This window comes from Misgurnus anguillicaudatus, unplaced genomic scaffold, assembly GCF_027580225.2.
Source record: "Misgurnus anguillicaudatus unplaced genomic scaffold, ASM2758022v2 HiC_scaffold_28, whole genome shotgun sequence".
Classification (NCBI taxonomy): Eukaryota; Metazoa; Chordata; class Actinopteri; order Cypriniformes; family Cobitidae; genus Misgurnus; species Misgurnus anguillicaudatus.
The window spans coordinates 4,784,934-4,805,161 of NW_027395278.1; the positions used below are offsets into that span (position 1 = coordinate 4,784,934).

A 20,228-nucleotide genomic window follows, 5' to 3' on the forward strand; every position below is an offset into this window, starting at 1 on the left:
ATAAGCCCATAGAATTTAGTGTTGGTTGGTGTGGTATTTTTCCAATCTTCCTCCACTTTGATTGGACGACTAAAAGAAAAATGCCAAGCGCAGCATTTTTCACCACAGTTGTCAACTCTTTAGAAGACCCAAAACTCACCAATTACATTCTAACTTATATGGTGTGCTTTTTCATGGTGATCATTGTGTATTTGTTTACATAGAAAAATCACATATGGGGGCACATAGCTTTACTGCTGGTGACTAACTTGTTTAGGGCAGGACTAAATAAAAACCAACTTTATTTTTTTTAATCCTCTTATTCTCTTATTTACAATATTTCCAGATTTGGGAAAGTGTATGTACACTTTTGACCACAACTACCATTATATTACGCTATGGACTAAAACAAAAATCAAAACTAAAACTAAACTGAAATAAAATAACACATTACAAAACTAAATAAAACCTTTTTTTTTACTATAATAACCCTGCTTTATACAACTGTGTATGAGACAAATAAACCCCTTAAATTGAATCCTTGAATCCTTTTTGTTAAGGTTGTAAAGTTACTTAAAAATGCAAATGCTGGTATATGCAGATGGTTTTTAGGGTATTTTCAAGCATAGGAAATTCAGTCAAACACACACATTTACAGTAGTGCAAAGCTTTTTATTCCAGTATATGTCCTGGAAATTGTCAAAATGTGTTTCATTTTAAAAGTGGCACATTACATGAAATATACAACAATGTATATAATATAAAGTACCTTGACAATCCCAAGTAGTAAAAGGTAGTGGTACCAAAACAACATTAATGGTATGTGAACAAAATAAGCAAAATCCAGCACCAGCCCAAAACCTTTCAGTGCCATGACTTAATATCTGATGCAATTTAAACAAAACATACAAAAAATACTGAAAAGCTTTTTTTACTCTTCAAGCTTAACAGAAAAGATGTCGAAATGACTTCAAAATGAAATACAGTAACATGGTCAGTAGTAAACAAGTTTAAAAATGGGAATGCAGAAAAGTGCCATAACATGAAACATGTTCTCTTCATTCATTAAATACTAATAGTATCTTACCAATATATAAAGTTTGGATCAGTTAAATAAAATGTCTAAATAGAAAAATACTAACAAAATTTTTTTTTACATCTGTAACATATTTTTCAGCTTTTGTATCAATGCTCGTGAGTTTCAAATATCAACCTGAAAGCATATAAGCCTGAGCTGATATAGAGAGGATCCTTTGGTTATAGGGGAATTTGGTTTCGAAAGTAAATGGTAACATCACCAGCCAGCATACACAGGCTCTGCATCACATGGGATTCCGTAAAAGCGGCCAGGCGGTCTGTCTTTTTGTAAGAGAGACGTTCGAGCGAGGGAGAGCTCACTGTCATTGTCTTTCCTCCTCCGCAGAACCAAAACAATAATAAAGAGAAGACCCACTGTGGAGAAAAGACAAATTTAAAGAGGATGACATTTGATCCTTCGCCTTAAATTGTTACTGACCAAATCTAGTTTAGCACCTCTATACGTAATAATGTAAACAGATTATTGTATAGGAACCTGCATAATGATTGCTGTATAAGGCTATACTGTATCTATAGCATCAATATTTAAAGAGTATGGTTCCAAAACGCGATAAACGGCATTTAAAAAAAAAAAGAGTTACTGACAAAATCTACGGAGCCTCTAAGGTGACATTGGAGTGTTATTGTGTCATCTTTTCTCCCTTTTTTCCCAAAACGTGATAAACCCCACTCCTCCTGTAGCATGCCCCCCGAGACAGAGAAGAAACCTTTACTGATGGTTTTTTATGATGCTTTAATCCTTTGTTAAACCTTTTCCGTTCATCACATCACCAACGTAAGAGCTGCAATTTACATAAACATACGATTTATTAGCTAACACGGTTCAAAATCCGCTAGCTTTACATGTGTGCACAAGAACACATTAACAGACGAAATATGCATTTGTCAAACTATTGAACATACCTTTTGCCTCTTCTGAGGGGCTGCAAGCATAATACATGTATATTTTATCATCCAGTGTCGATGAACGCTATCGTTACACTAAAACTGCACTAACTCGAGCGCGCGCTCCACTCAAACCCAAAACACAAAGCGCGAAGCTTAACACCGGAAGTTAAAACATTGCACTTTAGAATTTCAAAATAAGAGACAAACACATTTCCTACAAAATATACTGAATGGTTATTTACACTCCCACAAAGTTATGCGTTTTGTTATATCAGTATAACCACAACGGAGAATTTTCAACAACAAATAACCATTTCTCTTAATTAGTTTATGAACATTCTAATATCAGTATTAATTTTTGAACAGGACGCTCCACAATAGAAAGCTTACTACTGCGTTGACCCTTGTTATTCAGTTTTTTATCTCCAAAGGAGATTTTCACTCGTCTCACGAGTCCGTCCTTGCCTTTAACAGTCTCCAGTACCCTGGCAAGTTTCCACTCACCTCTGGGTGACAGTTCATCAATGTCCAGCACAATGTCACCTTCTGTTATATTCCTTTTTGGTAAGTGCCAGCGCTGTCTAGCAATAATGTTGTGCAAATATTCACGCCTCCACCTGCACCAAAACTGTTCAGTCAAAAACTGCACGCGACGCCATCTCTTTGCTCCATAGAGGTCCTCCATTGGAAAGGCACCAGGTGGGGGCAGGGTTGTGCTGGATTTCATGTGAAGCAGGTGGTTAGGGGTAAGTGGTTCCAAGCTGTCAGGGTTGTTAAGGTTGTCTACAGTCAGCGGGCGACTGTTAACTATGGTCATAGCTTCATAAAATAAAGTCCTTAGTGAAGCATCATTTAGTCTACCATGCGCCAGTGACAGAGTAGTATTCAACACACTTCTGACAGTCCTTATCTGGCGCTCCCACACTCCGCCTGCGTGACTGGAGTGGGGTGCATTCATCACAAAGTCACACTGGTTTTGAGACAGGTAAGTGCTCAGTCTTTCAGTGTCCAGTTCACTAAGAGCAGCTTTAAACTCATTCTTTGCACCGACAAAGTTTGTTCCCTGGTCACATCTGATTTGGCGAATCGCACCTCTGATAGCAATGAAACACCTTAGTGAATTAATAAATGTGTCAGTGGATAGGTCCTCTAAAAGCTCAATGTGAATGGCTCGTGAGCAAAAGCATGTGAACAAAAGTCCATATCGTTTGTGTGTTTTTCGGCCTTCTGTAGTTGCAAAAGGGCCAAAACAATCCATACCGCAGTATGTGAATGGTGGTGAGGGCTCTAAGCGTTCTGCAGGTAGGTCGCTCATTCTCTGACCCTCCGGAGCCTTGCGGAGTCTACGGCAGATGACACACTGGCGGATAAAAGAAGCAACGGTTCTGCTCATGCCTGGGATCCAGTAGCCACTGGATCTGATTTCGTTTGTGGTGAAGCCCTTTCCTTGATGCTTTACTTTATTGTGACAGTGAGCTATTATGAGTTTGGTCACATGATGTTCCTTTGGAATCACAATGGGGTGTTTGAAAGAGTCTTTGATTGATGAAAGTCTCCCTCCGACCTTAACGAGACCATCTGTGTCCATGAAAATGTCTAAGTGGAACAGTTTGTTGCGATGTGGGAGCTGGTTGCCTTTGTTTATTAGTTTTATCTCCTTTTCATAGGTTTGTCTTTGAACATCCTGTAAGATGACACGTACTGCACTTTCTTGTTCACTCACTGTAGCCGGCGCATCTGATTTGACTTTCTTGGCCCTTCTGATGAGACGTGCTACAGCTTTGACTGCCTTGGACCATGATGAAAACTTGGACAAACGTTCTGAAAGGCTGAAAGTCTCCGTAACTTTGGTTAACATTGTTTGAATTTTTTTGACTTCAGGATCTCCAAGAGACAGTTCTAACTCTACACTTTGTGTTGCGGGCAGGTCTTTCTCCCAAAGAAAGGAGGGGCCGGTGAACCAGTTAGAAGAGAGAAGCTCGGTGACAGATTTACCCCTAGATGCCATATCGGCTGGGTTCTCTTCAGATGGCACGTAAAACCATTGCTGAGGTTGTGTACTTTGGCGAATCATTTGGACCCTATTCGCTACAAAGGTATGAAAACGACGTGCCTCATTGTTTACATAGCCCAAAACTACCTTAGAATCTGTCCAGAAATACTCTTTGACTTGAGCATAGCAGAGTTCTTCTCTCAACATGTTACTAATGGAGACTGAAACTACAGCTGCAGTTAGCTCAAGTCTAGGGATTGTAGTCAGCTTGGTAGGAGAAACACGGGCTTTGGCTATTACCAATGAACAGTGAATCTCCTCTTTACTGTTTGTGGCTCTTAAATAGGTGCATTGTCCATAACCACTCGTGCTCGCATCCGAAAAGTGGTGCAACTCTATTTCTTTAATCTCTCCAAAACTAGCAGGAAAGTAGCAGCGAGTTATGTTTACCTTGTTTAAGTTTGCAAAGTCACGTTGCCAGCTCTCCCACCTTGGCCTCAGTGATTCCGGCAGGGGTTCATCCCAGTTGATTCCTTGGTGACACATTTCCTGCAGGATTCTTTTTCCGTGAAGTACATATGGCGCCAGGAAGCCAAGGGGGTCGTAGATGGATGCGACAGTAGATAAGATGCCTCTACGGGTTGCTGGTTGATCCTTTAAGGTGTTGTCAAATATGAAACAGTCTCTCTCAATGTTCCATTGGATGCCCAAGGCCCGTTCTTGTGGCATGTCTTTGAGTGTTAAGTCCTTCGTTTTTGTTTCTACAGCACGTTCAGATGGAGGGATGCTTTGTAGCACAGCAGGGCTACTTGAGATAAATTTATGTAGACGGAGACCTCCTTGCTTGCATATCTCTGTTGCCTCTTGTGCGAGCTGTATTGCCTTTTCAACAGTGTCTGTGCTTGTGACTCCGTCGTCCACATAAAAGTCCTTTTCCATGAACTCAGATCCTGCAGGGTGAGTGTGACAGTGTTCTTTAGCTAAATACCTTAGTCCATAATTTGCACACCCTGGGGATGATGTCGCACCGAAAAGATGTACCTTCATTCTGTACACAAGTGGCTGTGTCTCTGTGTTGCCGTTTTTCCACCACAGAAAACTCAGGTAATCTCTGTCGCAGGGCTGAACGTGAAACTGGTGGAACATCTTCTCTATATCGCACATTAGGGCGATAGGACGTTGTCTGAACCGAAGGAGGATGCCTGTTAGATTGTTAATCAAATCTGGCCCTTGGAGAAGATGATCGTTTAGACTTGTACCTTTGTGTTTGGCCGAACAATCGAACACAACACGTAGTTTCGTGGGTTTTTTGGGGTGGTATATCCCGTGATGGGGAATGTACCATCGTTCGCCTCGTTTTTCATCATTGTGTACCTCTTCAACATCACCTCTCTCAATAATGTCGTTCATGTACATTATATAGTCTCTTTTGTAAATTTCATCTTTGTTGAACTTTCGCTTTAAGTGTTCGAGTCTGATTTCAGCAAGCCTTCTGTTGTCAGGTAAATGGGGTCTTTGTCTGAATGGTAGAGGCATCTCACAGTGTCCTTGTTCATTTTTCCTTATTCCCTCCTTAAGCTTGTCCAAAAAGATGAGATCCTCTTGTGAAACCGTTTTTTCACTTGCCTCTGTGTCCTTAAAATCCGACTCTAGCACACGAATCACGTCCATGGGTGTAACAGGGGGTAATTCCTTTATTGTTATCCTATGACACAAACTTGACTGAGTTTCAGTGAGCGCTGGTGTGGAGCCTCCAACGATACTCCACCCAAGGTCCGTGCGGATTGCATATGGCTCCTCTCCTGCTCCTACGAGAACTTGTCTTGGAGCTAAAGTTCTGGGACAGTTAAATCCGATAAGGAGTCCAACATCACAACTTAACAAAGGTGGTATCTTATCTGCAATTTCTGTCAGATGGGGCCATTGTTTTGCCGTGTCACTAGTGGGTATGTTGTCATAGTTAACTGGAATAAAGTCTTTGGTATATGAGGGGGGTAGGTCAATGCGAATGTCTGAATCATAACCTCTCACACACATTCCAGAGACTCTGTGACTCATAACAGTAGAATGAACACCTAGCATGGTAGTTAGCTTTAGCTTTACAGGGTGAGTTTCCGCTCGTAGCTGTTTGCTTAATTCTTCACAGACAAATGTGCTGTCACTCTGTGTGTCTAATAGTGCGTAAACTAATAGCTCTTCAAACGGGCTCTGCACCGTAGATACCCATACAGGAACAATCATGGAAGTGCTACTAGATTGACCCACCTTAGTAACATTGAGAGCTGTCGCGGTTTCATTTGGAGTATTTGGAGCTGTGTTTTCAGAGCTTTGAGACCTTACATATGGCTTGTGATTGTCGTTGTGGAGACAAGTGGGATGCCTTCCTTTGCAAATGTCACAAATGTGGCGATGGCAACAATCTTTGGCATTATGGCCGACCTTTAAGCATCCATAGCACAGTTTATTGTCCTTAACATATGTGCGCTTCTCTTCTAATGGCCGTTCTGAGAAGTTAGGGCACTTTGATAACTGGTGATTTTCATCTTTGCAAAACATGCACTGCACCTTTAATTTTGTGTTGCTAGTCCTTGCTTTGTTGTTTTGTACTGTGGCTTGTGTTGTGAAGACTTGTGTGGATCTGTGTGGTTTAAAGTCCTTTGTGTTCCTTTTCTCATAGGATGAGCTGCATGAGTGAAGCGCATGAGAAGAAGTGACCGGGTTGCATGCAATCTCCGCTTCGACTGTCACAAAATGTGCAAAGTCCTTGAAAGAGGGAAAATCCTTTCCTTCCATAAGTGTAACTGTTACCTGTCGATTCCAACGGGCTGCCAGCCAGTCAGGAACTTTCTGCAGCAATTTTTGATTTTCCTCGCAGTCACTAAGTATCTCTAGGCCTTTCACGTGTGGTGTGGCTTGGAGACACGCATTTAGAAAGTCAGAGAATGCCCTTAATCCTTCTGCGTCCTTTGAGTTTATTTTAGGCCATTTTAACAGTTTGTCTCTGAAAGCCTTTTGGACAACAAAAGGTGGGCCGTAACGTTGGTCAAGCCTTTGCCATGCATCCCTGTATGCCTCTTCGTCACTGCGAAAAAATGTGCCCTCAAGACAATTTTGAGCTGGGCCTGTGACATACCTTTTTAGTAGATGAAGTTTATCAGCAGGTGAGATGCCTTTGCAGTCCACAAGTGAAGAGAATGAAGCCTTCCATTCAATGTAGTTTATTGGATCTCCACTGAAAACTGTGGGCATTGGCACTGGAACTCTGTTTATAGCTATACTATTTTGAATAGCTTGGGCCAACTGAGAAATGTCAGTGAGAGGTGTTTGCGTGACAATTTGAGGGTTTGGACTGTTCATCATTTGATTTGGCATATGGATGGACACATTGTTTTGTGGCATTCTTGAAGTTAAGTTACTAGAGGGAGCTGATGCTTCATTAACTGATTGGTGACCAACAGAGAAAGGTATACTGTTTGGTTGTATTTGCTGATATTCCATATCCATGTTAATCTCCCTGTCGTAAATCTCAAGTTTTGCACGAGCAGCTTGTATTTCCTTTTCTGCCTTTAAACGATCAAGTTCTGATTGTATATCTTTCATTTTTTCCTTTTGTTTAATTTCCTCTTGCACAATTTTATATTCTGCTTCCTTTACAGCCAACTCCGCAGCCGCTTCGATCCTTTTGGCTGCGATGCTTGAAGTATCAGACTGCTTACCGAAACTAGACTGAGAGGCAGTACCGTAGATGGAGCGGGCGTACTGTTGTGATGGTAGCTGATGAAGACGCTGCCTTTCTCTATCTGCTTCGAAATCACCATCTATTCCCGTTATACGTTCACTAAGTATTTTCATAATGTCCTTAGATACTGCTTCACAGGAGTCCATTTTGCGTCTTGTGTCAGGGGATGGCATAGTACGCTCTCTTATTTCAGTGTACACCTTCATCATGTTGTTCAGACCATTTTCAATTTCGTTTGCCATTTCACACAACTTGTGTTCTGATAAGTCAGTCTTTAGGCTTTCTCTGGACTTTCTGATTAGCTGTTTCCATTGTTCATAGAGACTGATAAGTTTTTTGTTCTTTTTAATCAGTTCGTCCTTTTGATAGGCTAGCATTTTTTCCGTTAACACACTAGGGCGCTCTGAACGTCTGGGTAACGACAACTCGGTCGCATCCTCAATTTTTTGCAGTTCGGCTAATTGTTTTTCTTTGCGCTCAATATCGTCCTTTAACTCCTGTCTTGACATGCTTTCTGTATCTCCTTGATGTAATAAGGCTCTCGTTTCATGGATTTCGATTTGTAGCTTACGTATTTGCTCTTCGATATCGTCCATTTTCCGTGCTGTTGCCGTTGTCCTTAAGAGTTTACGAGCCGCTCGATGTAGCACGCTGAGGTGAAGCTCTTACTGTAGCATGCCCCCCGAGACAGAGAAGAAACCTTTACTGATGGTTTTTTATGATGCTTTAATCCTTTGTTAAACCTTTTCCGTTCATCACATCACCAACGTAAGAGCTGCAATTTACATAAACATACGATTTATTAGCTAACACGGTTCAAAATCCGCTAGCTTTACATGTGTGCACAAGAACACATTAACAGACGAAATATGCATTTGTCAAACTATTGAACATACCTTTTGCCTCTTCTGAGGGGCTGCAAGCATAATACATGTATATTTTATCATCCAGTGTCGATGAACGCTATCGTTACACTAAAACTGCACTAACTCGAGCGCGCGCTCCACTCAAACCCAAAACACAAAGCGCGAAGCTTAACACCGGAAGTTAAAACATTGCACTTTAGAATTTCAAAATAAGAGACAAACACATTTCCTACAAAATATACTGAATGGTTATTTACACCTCCTTTTCTGCAGAATGCAATAAATCCGCTCAACAAATCACAGCGCACCATTCCACGCATTGTACAATAAACAACAATGGCGTTGAGTACACGGAATCCTAGTTTTCCACATCTTGTACTTTGTGATCAACAAACAAACAAAAACAAAATAATACTTTAAATTGCATGGATAAACCTGTGGTGGTTTTCTGTGATGGAAAAGAAACGTAAGCCATCAACATCTAATAATTTATGCGAGAGGCACTCGGGAGATGGAAAATGCCGGTTGCTTGTTCTCCCGACAGCATTAAGCCTCTGTCATGCTAACACATTGACTCCAGGGGATCTTATGAAAAACGTTCCATTATTTTACGCGAAGCCAAGGAAAAACGAGCAGAACCAAAATATTTTAAAGCTGATCGCTGTCAAAAAAAAGTGACGACGTTCAAAGTATAACCGCAGCAATGTGTTCTTAATATGACAAAGTAAGTGTTTTGGTTAATGCCATTAATGTTTATTTTTTTAATCAGTGTATACCACCAGTCAACAAATGAATATAACATGGCAAAGACGAATGCACATTTATATATTGATTCAATGTATTTATAGCATTTTGAAGAAAAACTTGTCATGGATTTATTGCATTTTGTGAATAAAATAATCAGTTTTAATAATAAATCTTTGAAAATCAAATTATGGATTTGAAGTTTTTATGTTGTTATAACCTAAAGCTGCTATGTGAAAGTTTGTAACAGAAAATGTGGTTTTCATCTTGTCACTTTCTTGGTATAGAAAACATGTTTTTACCAAAATTAGTCAAAATGGACTTATTGCATTTTAGAACCAAACTCTTCATTTGCTGCTATGTAAATTATTGTTAATAAAAATATTGATTCTTGTTTTGTATTGAGTCCTAAGGTTTATAGACTATCATAGATGATATGTTGTATAAACAAAGCTATTAAATTAGACTTATTTTAGTGGTAAGAGGGACAGAGTTTACGAAAAGGTCAATTCTCAATAGTCTCAGTCTTTTATCTGTGAAATAGACATTTTTCATGGTTTACCATGGGTACAAAAGTTCAACTGAGGGGTAATTTGTTGAAAACGTTCATACCTCCTCCACCAATAACAAGCAGTGCTATGGTAACAGGAGCGAGTTCACATGTCTCGCCCGCTTTTCTGAAGAAGGTCTCCATGCAGTAACCCGGGGCTGTGCTGCCCTCAGGGCAGAAGGCATCATTAGGACACTGGATTGGATTTACATCCGGACTCTGGGATACACAGATAAAGGCACATTTATATTTTGGTAACAAGTAGATATCAATATTGCACTCAACGTCTATTTACTGTGTAAAAGGGGGTAGACATACCCAAAATGTAATGTGTGTGTGTGTGCGTACTTGTACAGCTATCTTTGTGAGAACCTATTTTTGTAAGACCATCAGAGTGAGGACAATAAAGTAAAGTGAGGACATTTTGTCCGGTCCTCACTTATTAAACCCCTTTAAAGGTCTGTTTGAGGGTAAAGATATGGGTTTAGGGATAGGATTTGAATTGGGTTATGGTTGGGGCTAGGTACTTAGTTAAGGGGGCATTAGGTCAATGAGTGTCCTCATAAGGATAGCTGTACAAACGTGTGTTGTTTGTGTTTGTTGAGAGGAAGTGGTCACTCACAGGACAATAGTGGTTTTCAGGGCAAAGGTTACAGTTCTCCTGACCCCAGCGAATCTGATAAAAACCACTGCTACAAATCTGACACATTCTTTGATGGGACGGCTTGTGCATTCCTGTTCACAAACATCAACATCAAAACATTATTCGGGTTTCATAACCTGTACTGTGGAAATTCTAATTCAATTATTTAACAAAGACCCTCATTTATCTAATGAACTATGACAAAAGTTGTATCACACTCCTCTGATTGATTTATAGTGCATCATGTTTTCAATTTCTTTTTAAGCATTAATCATCTTTATGGGATGATCCTCCAAAAATGTTCTTGGATGCCATGTATCCATATAAAGTATATATCTCCATATCCTGATTATCCCAAGTAATGCTTAGATCTAGGTATGGACCTATGTCAATATCTTTTGTTGGTTCTGCAATAATAATCATGTCAAAGATTGGAGCTGTTCATAAGAATGGTGTACAATGTTACACCTATGATGACTAATCCAAACATCTGCGATAAACCTTTGGTAGTGGCTGTTTTCATGTGTAAACAGGTCCTAGGATCTTATGAAATTATACTTGGGTGCTTTGATCTGATTGGCTAGACTAAGAAGATACCTGGGCGACAGGGTGTACATGCTTTGGAAGCAATCTGTAAAGTTTCTGAACCTGCAGGACAGGTCTGGCACTGGGCACAATTGGAGGAACTATCAGAAAAGCAGAAGAGGCATGGTATGACAAATGTCCATTATTACTGTGCATAAGACTAAACTGTATTTAAAAAGGAACTTACTTGCAGTACGTGCCTCGAGGACATGAATTACAAGAAGTTGAATTTGGCAAAGATGTGTAGAAACCTGAAGCAATAATGGAAAAAAATCAACCACGTGTTATGTCCCCATCATGACACGTAGCCATTGTTGTGTATGTGTGATTTGTACAAATCCTGGCAACGCTTCTAGTTATATTGCTATATTTTGTTTAAAATGTGATCAAGTCTGTGAAAATCCAGCTAAAGTCTTTTTTGTGATTTACAGTTTTCTACATAAAATTTGTAAAAATATAACCTTGACATTTTATGAATATCTGACTTTTTTCATGTTTAAAGGACAAGTTCGGTATTTTACACTTAAAGCCCTGTTTTTCACGGTTTTGACTGAAATTTGGACATATGATGCTGGCCCGAGAATTTTCGGGGGTTTGTTCTATCACCTCCCACCTCTACACTGGCTGCATAGGTGCACTGGAACAATCCTTCCTAAAATGCATTAAACTTTCGTTTACAAAGACGTGAAACTCACCGAGTGGTCAGGGGTGTTCACTGATATGCTCACACAAAAATCGCTGCAAAAGATGCTTTACAACAAGTTTTATCATAGTTGTTGTCCAACTCCATTGACTTGTATTAGATGTGCTGTGAGGTACGGTATTACTCCGCGCCGGGAACGTTGTTTGTATTGCTGCAATTGGCAAAGGCGGATTATCGCCACCAACTGGGCTGGAGTGTCTATGATTCAAGCTCTCAACGGAAGAATGTACTGGTGTGAGGCGTTTGGAAAAATAGGTCCACACGTTTACAACGAATGTTTTGCAGCGATTTTTGTGTGAGCATGTCAGTGAACACCCCTGACCACTCGGTGAGTTTCACGTCTTTGTAAACGAAAGTTTAATGCATTTTAGGAAGGATTGTTCCAGTGCACCTATTCAGCCATTGTAAAGGTAGTGGGTGATACAACAGAAACCGAAAATTCTCTGGCCAGCATCGTACGTTCAAATTTCAGTCAAAACCGTTCTATTTCATCATAAACAATCTGAAAACAGGGCTTTAAGTGTAAAATACCAAACTTGTCATTTAAGTGCTATAATTGAGTACCCAGTGGTTCTATCAACCTAGAAAATGTGTGAAAGATCAACCCAGTAACTTAATTTTGATAAACCATTCTCTGCAAGCATGTGAAAAAATAGGTCATTGAAATTTGGCTCCCCTTGTGATGTCAGAAGGGGATAATACTGCCCCTTAATCTGCACTGTCATTTAGTGCAGGGATCCTCTCATTTGCATTTAAAAGGACACACCCAATAACAACACATTGTTGCTCACACCTACAAAGTGTCAATTTTAACATGATATAATAAATTATCTATATGGTGTTTTGAGTTAAAACTTCACATATGTACTCTGGGAACACCAAAGATTTATTTGACATCTTAAGAAAGTCTTGTGAAATGTAGCCTTTAATGCTCCAAACTCAAAATAAGATTGACATTTTAGCCTGGATTTCACAGACAGGGAAACAAATTAATACATATAAAAATAATACACTACATTTTGTAATTTGAAGAATGCAAGCCGTTTTCAGAGCAGCACAAAAGAGTTACCTGGTGTGCAGGCAATGCATGAGACAGAGCCTGTTGTATTACTGTAGGAACCAGTAGGACATGCTTGACACACAGGACTTCCAGTTAAACTGAAGACAAAATACCATAAGAGACTTTTGTAAAATTGCGTATGCTTCAAATAAACAATAATGTAGTAATAATTTCTCCACTCACTTGCTGTAAAAGCCTGATAAACACGCTAGACACCCCTGCCGTCCTGCCAGAGGCTGATAAAATCCCTGTGAGCAAGGAAGACAGCCCATAGGAAACACACACTGTCCTTCATCTGGACAACATGAACACGGCAGAGTTTCTGAGAAGACACAATGAATGAAAACATTGATGACCTTATTTACTTTCTTCAAGATCACATGATATCAAAATGAAAACTTTGTGGATTTTAGTCTGTGTTTAAGGCCATGTGTTCAAGGTCACTTACTAGCAGATTAACTCATTTAAAATATACAGTCTTCTGAAAAATTAAGCAAATATACAATAGCAATGTCACAGCTATGAAACGCACTTACATGATGTACAGCTTAAATGTACTGTACAGCAAGTTACTTTGTGCTAAATGCATTATGTAAACATGGGCTACTGAGATTTCTGTTCAATCAGATGCTCTTTAAAATGAGATCGACTTTCTTCCATACAAACTGAAAGAGCAAGAGATTTTGGTGTTTCAGTAAACACTTCCACAACTGGAAAAACACACACCATTATCGTAGTAAAAGCCAGGAGTGCAGAGCATGCAGGTAGAGGTGTTTATCCCTATGCAACTGGGTTCTGTAGTGCCGGGCATGCTGGGAGTAAAAGTGGTCACGTTCGCACTGACTGCGGTGATCGTCACAGCAGGGCTGAGGGTTGTCTGACTCATCACCACTCCTACATGTTGATCGATGACAAAAATAGTTTATAATAAAAACAGTGATATGACAGATGGTTAAAGGAATAGTCAATTTTCTTAAAAGAAAAATCCAGATAATTTACTCACCACCATGTCATCCAAAATGTTGATGTCTTTTTTTGTTCAGTCCAGAAGAAATTACGTTTTTTGAGGAAAACATTGCAGGATTTTTCTCATTTTAATGAACTTTAATGGACACCAACACTTTACACACTTAACACGTAACAGTTTTTTTCAACGGAGTATCAAAGGACTCTAAACGATCCCAAACGAGGCATAAGGGTCTTATCTAGCGAAATGATTGTCATTTTTGACAAGAAAAATAACAAATATACACTTTTAAAGCACAACTTCTCATATTCCTCCGGTCCTGAAAGCGTCAGCATGACCTCACGCAATACGTCATGACGTCAAGAGCTCACAGAGGACGAACGCGAAACTCCATCCCAGTGTTTACAAGTGTGTTGAAAGAGGACCGTTCCGATGTTGTTGTATGTGTTATGATCGTTTATAGTCCTTTGAAACTCCGTTGAAAAAACTGTAACGTGTTGAGTTAAGTGTTAATGTCCATTAAAGTCCATTAAAATGAGAAAAATCCTGCAATGTTTTCCTCAAAAAACATAATTTCTTCTCGACTAAACAAAGATAGACATCAACATTTTGGATGACACGGTGGTGAGTAAATTATCTGGATTTTTCTTTTAAGAAAATGGACTATTCCTTTAAAGGCACCATCGTGCTCTTAATGAAATAGTCAACCCAAATAAAAGATACTTGTCAGACATGAATAGGATTTTTTTTATTTGACTTGTCAGGCACTTTAGTTGTGTTAGGAAAAATACGGTGGATGTCATGTCCAGCTAAAAAATGGACAAAAACCTGTTGAAAATTGTGTATGTTGACCAGTCACAACAAGAGACACGATAACCAAGGGAATTTGAGATCAATGAATTACATTTTCAGGAAATTATTATTTCTTACATTACTTAAACACATTAATCCTATAAAATATATTACTTTTAAAAGTTCAGCACAATTGTTGTACTTTTATGAAGTTTAACAGCCTCAGTCCTGTTCACCTTTATTAGATGGAAGCCAGCAGCTATGTATTATGCAAAATACAATTACAGTATTTTCCGGACTATACGTCGCACTTTTTTCGTAGTTTGTCTGGTCCTGCGAATTATAGTCAGGTGTGGCTTATATGTCAAAATTATTTCATATGAACCAAGAAAAACCATTACCGTCTACAGCTGCGAGAGTCCGCTATATGCTGCTCCTGTATATATGTAATTCAATGAATTTAGTGATGTGGAATGACTTCGGGAGGTTGGTGAACTTGATTTCGCTTGTTATGTTAATTTAGCCTATTCAGCCTCTCAGGTATGCTCTGTATGCTATTGTGTATCGTGAAAATAACTGTTTATGTTACTTTAACATGTACAGACACCTATTCACCCTGCTGTTCTGTGCTAATGTTTAGTTGAATAACTTGCCTTTCCAGATAAAATGTCTGTTCTTCGGCTTGGATTTTGTGAAATCATTTTCTTAATAAATGCGATTTTTGACTAATGCGACTTATAGTCTGGAAAATACGGTATATTGGCAACAACATGAAGGTTAGTTAATGGGATTTTTGGGTGAAACCTTTAACATAATAATTTACTAAAACAATTAAAGGGGACATTTCATAAAAATCTGACTTTGTCCAAAGATTAAGTGCAATACTAGGTTCCCAGTGCTTCTATCAACTTAGAAAATGTGATAAAAACAACCCAGTAACTTTGTTTTTTGGTAAACCATTCTGTACAAGCATGTAAAAAAAGAGGTAATTGAAATTTGGCTCCCCTTGTGATGTCTAAAGGGGATCTTATTATAATAATACGGTACCTAAAGGATTATTAGGAACACCTGTTCAATTTCTCATTAATGCAATTATCTAATCACATGGCAGCTGCTTCAATGCATTTAGGGGTGTTGTCCTGTTCAAGACAATCTCCTGAACTCCAAACTGAATGTCAGAATAGGAAAGAAAGGTGATTTAAGCAATTTTGAGCGTGGCATGGTTGTTGGTGCCAGACGGGCCGGTCTGAGTATTTCACAATCTGCTCAGTTACTGGGATTTTCAGGCACAACCATTTCTAGGGTTTACAAAGAATGGTGTGAAAATGGAAAAACATCCAGTATGCGGCAGTCCTGTGGACGGAATGCCTTGTTGATGCTAGAGGTCAGAGAAGAATGGGCCGACTGATTCAAGCTGATAGAAGAGCAACTTTGACTGAAATAACCACTCGTACAACCGTGGTATGCAGCAAAGCAATTGTGAAGCCACAACATGCCCAACCTTGAGGCGGATGGGCTACAACAGCAGAAGACCCCACCGGGTACCACTCATCTCCACTACAAATAGGAAAAAGAGCCTACAATTTGCACGAGCTCACCAAAATTGGACAGTTGAAGACTGGAAAAATTTTGCCTGGTCTGATGAGTCTCGATTTCTGTTGAGACATTTAGACGGTAGAGTCGGAATTTGGTGTAAACAGCAGAGCATGTGAGCGGTGCGGCGCGGGAGCGGAGCGTTGAGAGGTGTGGTAATATTTCCATCGGGGCGCATTTCCGAAAATTCCACTCCGCTCGCTCAATACGCTCAGGACCGCTCGCTCATGCCAGAAGCCCTCTGGTAATTTGCTAGTTCGAGAATCTGTAAAAACAGCTAGCAATAAGTTATGGACTTCTAATATTGTTTTAATGAAGTCGCCAGCCTTATATATAAATGAAAGAAACAAAACTAAAATGACAGAATAACTGCGTCGTCTGCATCTAGATGCAGTTTTAAAGATTAAAATTACTTTAATAACTGATCAACACAAATACAAAGCGCCATAATATAACTGATTTCTTACCAACATTAAAACCACTTAAAATAAAAACCTTTATCTTTCTTTGTGTATCTACAGCGTCCGCTCCGTGGATGAGGAAGCTTCAGCCAAAAACACCAGTGCCTTTAGTATTAACTGACTGAACACTTGACTATGGACATTTAGATATTAAATTTTTTCATCAACAGTATCTGCGTGGAACATTATGGGGCGGTTTCCCGGACAGGGATTAGACTAGTCCTAGACTAAAACATTTTTAAGAGCTGTCCAAACTGAAAACAATTTGCACTTATATATCTTAAAATACATCAGTGCCCTTTGTTTTGCCTCAAAATGCACACAGGTAATGTTTTTAGTAAGGCATGTTTGTTAAAACTAGTTATATTTCCTAATTAAACTAAGGCCTAGTCCGGGATTAAACTAATCCTTGTCCGGGAAACCACCCCTATAACAATTGATGATAATCTGCCGACTCGACTGATTCAGCACGTCCTCTATTTTACAGAGAGTCTGCTTAATTAACGGCTTTTCGTTCGGTCCACGTGAGCTAAACAGTTTTGTTCTGTAATTTGTTCTCGCATAGGCTATATTTATACATATTTTCGACCAAGTAACACTCGGGATAAAATGTAAGTTGTTATAGATAGCATTTAAACTTGTTCTGAAATGATGACAAATCAGTCTGACTAAAATGATATATCCAGATTAATATAGCTAAAATAATGATTTATTCGTTTTCATACTATGGATACATGTTAATTTATCTACTAATATACTATTGAAAATGCCATAAATAAATACTCATGGCCTTCTGTATTGCATTCGTTTTGTACGGTCTAATTTTAATTTCTTTAAGACACAGCTGTGTTCTGTATTTACTGATGCACTGTAAATCTGCACTTCTTGTTAAGAAATTGTTCTTCAATTTATTTTAGTTTTTTCAAATAATATATTTATATAATAGTATAGTTTGTTAATCTTTTTCTCATAAGGGGAACGAAGTATTATAATATTTCGTATTACTTATTACATTTATTTTTACTTAAAATTGTGAATTAGTACAACATGTGGATGTCGTGAAAACAAATTGTTAATTTGAATTATATCCGGAGCTCCATATCAGTTAAACTAGGTCTAATAGCCAACACACAACTGTACATAACTGCGATTTATCAGCTAATACTTTAATTAAATGCAATTATTCAAGAACGTCAGTACAGAAAACAATTAGGCTTACTAAATATTTTTATGTCGGAGCGGGATCTGAGCGGGAATTGGTTTATTTGCCAGCGTGAGCGGAAAGTTAACGGAGCGCTTGCTTGGGCGGTGAGCGACTGAGTGGAGCGCTTGAACAGTAGAGCGGAATATTTAGCGGAGCGTCACACCGCTCTGCTTCGCTCACATGCTCTGGTAAACAAATTGATGCCTTGTTACCACTGTGCAGGCTGGTAGTGGTGGTGTAATGGTGTGGGGGATGTTTTCTTGGTACACTTTAGGCCCCTTAGTGCCAATTGGGCATCATTTAAATGCCACGGCCTACCTGAGCATTGTTTCTGACCATGTCCATCCCTTTATGACCACCATGTACCCATCCTCTGATGGCTACTTCCAGCAGGATAATGCACCATGTCACAAAGCTCGAATCATTTCAAATTGGTTTCTTGAACATGACAATGAGTTCACTATACTAAAATGGCCCCCACGGTCACCAGATCTCAACCCGATAGAGCATCTTTGGGATGCGGTGGAACGGGAGCTTCGTGCCCTGGGTGTGCATCCCACAAATTTCCATCAACTGCAAGATGCTATCCTATCAATATAGGCCAACATTTCTAAAGAATGCTTTCAGCACCTTGTTGAATCAATGCCACGTAGAATTAAGGCAGTTCTGAGGGCGAAAGTATGTGAGTGTATGTCTCCTTTAACATAGTTGACTGACTTGTACACATCTTGGCTGACAGTAAACATTTTACAGTATAATGGGCAGTGTTTGTTCATGTTGTGCTGTTAGTACTGTTTCAAATGTTGACACGGTTGGTTTATGTCTATTGTAAGAGTGTCACATGATTGAGACGCACATTCCTGAGACTGTGTGTGTGTTTGTTATTGTCTGTTGGTCTGAACTGTAAATGCCACAGTGTGGTTATTAAGCATCAGCAGGGGAAAAACAGAGCTTTTACTGAGACTATAATCACATTAGCACAGAATCACACACTGAAAAAAAACACAACTATTCTCAGGTCATATGATCCGATTTCACCCCAGAAAGAACCAGAAAGGAAAGTACAAACTATGACTGTTTGGTCTCTTTCGTGCTTTTACTATTTTGATCCACAGTTTATCATTGACTTAATAAAGCAAATTTTAATTATATACAGTTTCAATTCTTTATCACGAATAACAGAAATTTGTAGTTGACACAACATGAACTGAATTTACATGAGAACAAATTTAAAAATGATTTCTTATAGTTCATGATATTGACTTGTATGTTTGTACACTGATTTGTTGATAAAGTAGTTATCACACTGGTCAAACAAGATGCCAAACTGACTATGAAGCATTCAAAATATTTATAAAGCTATTCAAACACTCAAAAGACTATAGATGGGAAGCTCATTACACATTTAAAGCACGATATATGTAATGTGTGACTAGTAAAAAGTAAGACTTAACAGACATTTCAAAATGTATGTCTTTATATAGATATGTAGACAGATAGATAGACGAAGCTGACTGGTTAATGTTTTTTATGTTATGTGGTTACAGTATGTTAAGCAAAAAATCGACATTTCTTTCTGATGCTTTGATTTGGCAACTCACCCAGAACACAAGCGGTTGCGAAAACAGACAAAACTCCCAAATGCTCCATGATCCAGAGATTTACTCCAGGCTTCGCCACATCTGTTTATCGATCTGAATTCATCACGTTAGATTTGTTTAAAGAATACATACATACTGAATTGCCTCGGAGTACTTTTTCTATCGATGCCTCATCAAAGTCATATGACAGATCAATCACGTGACCAGTCGCGTTCCTTAACACAAACAAACTACTACTTTCTCATTTTTTCAGTTTTTACATCTCCAAATACTCTAAAACATAAACGAACTAAGATGCAAAACATTTTATCGTTGTATTTAAACTACGTGACAAATTAACTAGTGATTTTATTCGAACCGTTTGAGACGACTCAAGATCTCATCGAAGTCCCGCCCTAAAAGAGCCAGCTGGACAAATGAAAACCCGTGCAAAATGTTACTATGGGGACCAAATAGATGTTTAAATAGAAAGACATAAAAAATACATGAAATTGGATTTCGATTCTAAAACATTCATGTAATTAAAGTGGTTACATTAGCAACAACATCTAGTACAATTAACGACGATGATAAATATTTTTTATTGTATTAAGGAAAGCCCATTGACTAACAAACAAAAAATCTAAATATGTGTAATCCAAATAAAGTTAAGCATTTATTGTATATTTATTAATGGGTCATTCTTCAATTAGGGTGGCATATGAGAGTCAGAAATTGTTTGTTTTCTTTTTTCTTTTAGTATTGCTATGCATTTAAATATGC

General features: G+C 38.8%; 1 protein-coding gene across 1 annotated transcript; it reads right to left on the minus strand.

Annotated features, from left to right (window-relative positions):
• Window positions 1–630: 630 nt before the first annotated feature.
• Window positions 631–19,853, minus strand: LOC141362559 (uncharacterized). Its single transcript, XM_073864808.1, has 9 exons — window positions 19,467–19,853; window positions 13,575–13,742; window positions 13,032–13,170; window positions 12,858–12,946; window positions 11,273–11,336; window positions 11,098–11,186; window positions 10,480–10,592; window positions 9,920–10,076; window positions 631–1,431 (listed from the first exon to the last, which is right to left on the minus strand). The coding sequence occupies exons 1-9, from the start codon at window positions 19,513–19,515 to the stop codon at window positions 1,274–1,276; spliced, it is 1,026 nt and encodes a 341-aa protein (XP_073720909.1). The 5' UTR covers window positions 19,516–19,853; the 3' UTR covers window positions 631–1,273.
• Window positions 19,854–20,228: the final 375 nt, after the last annotated feature.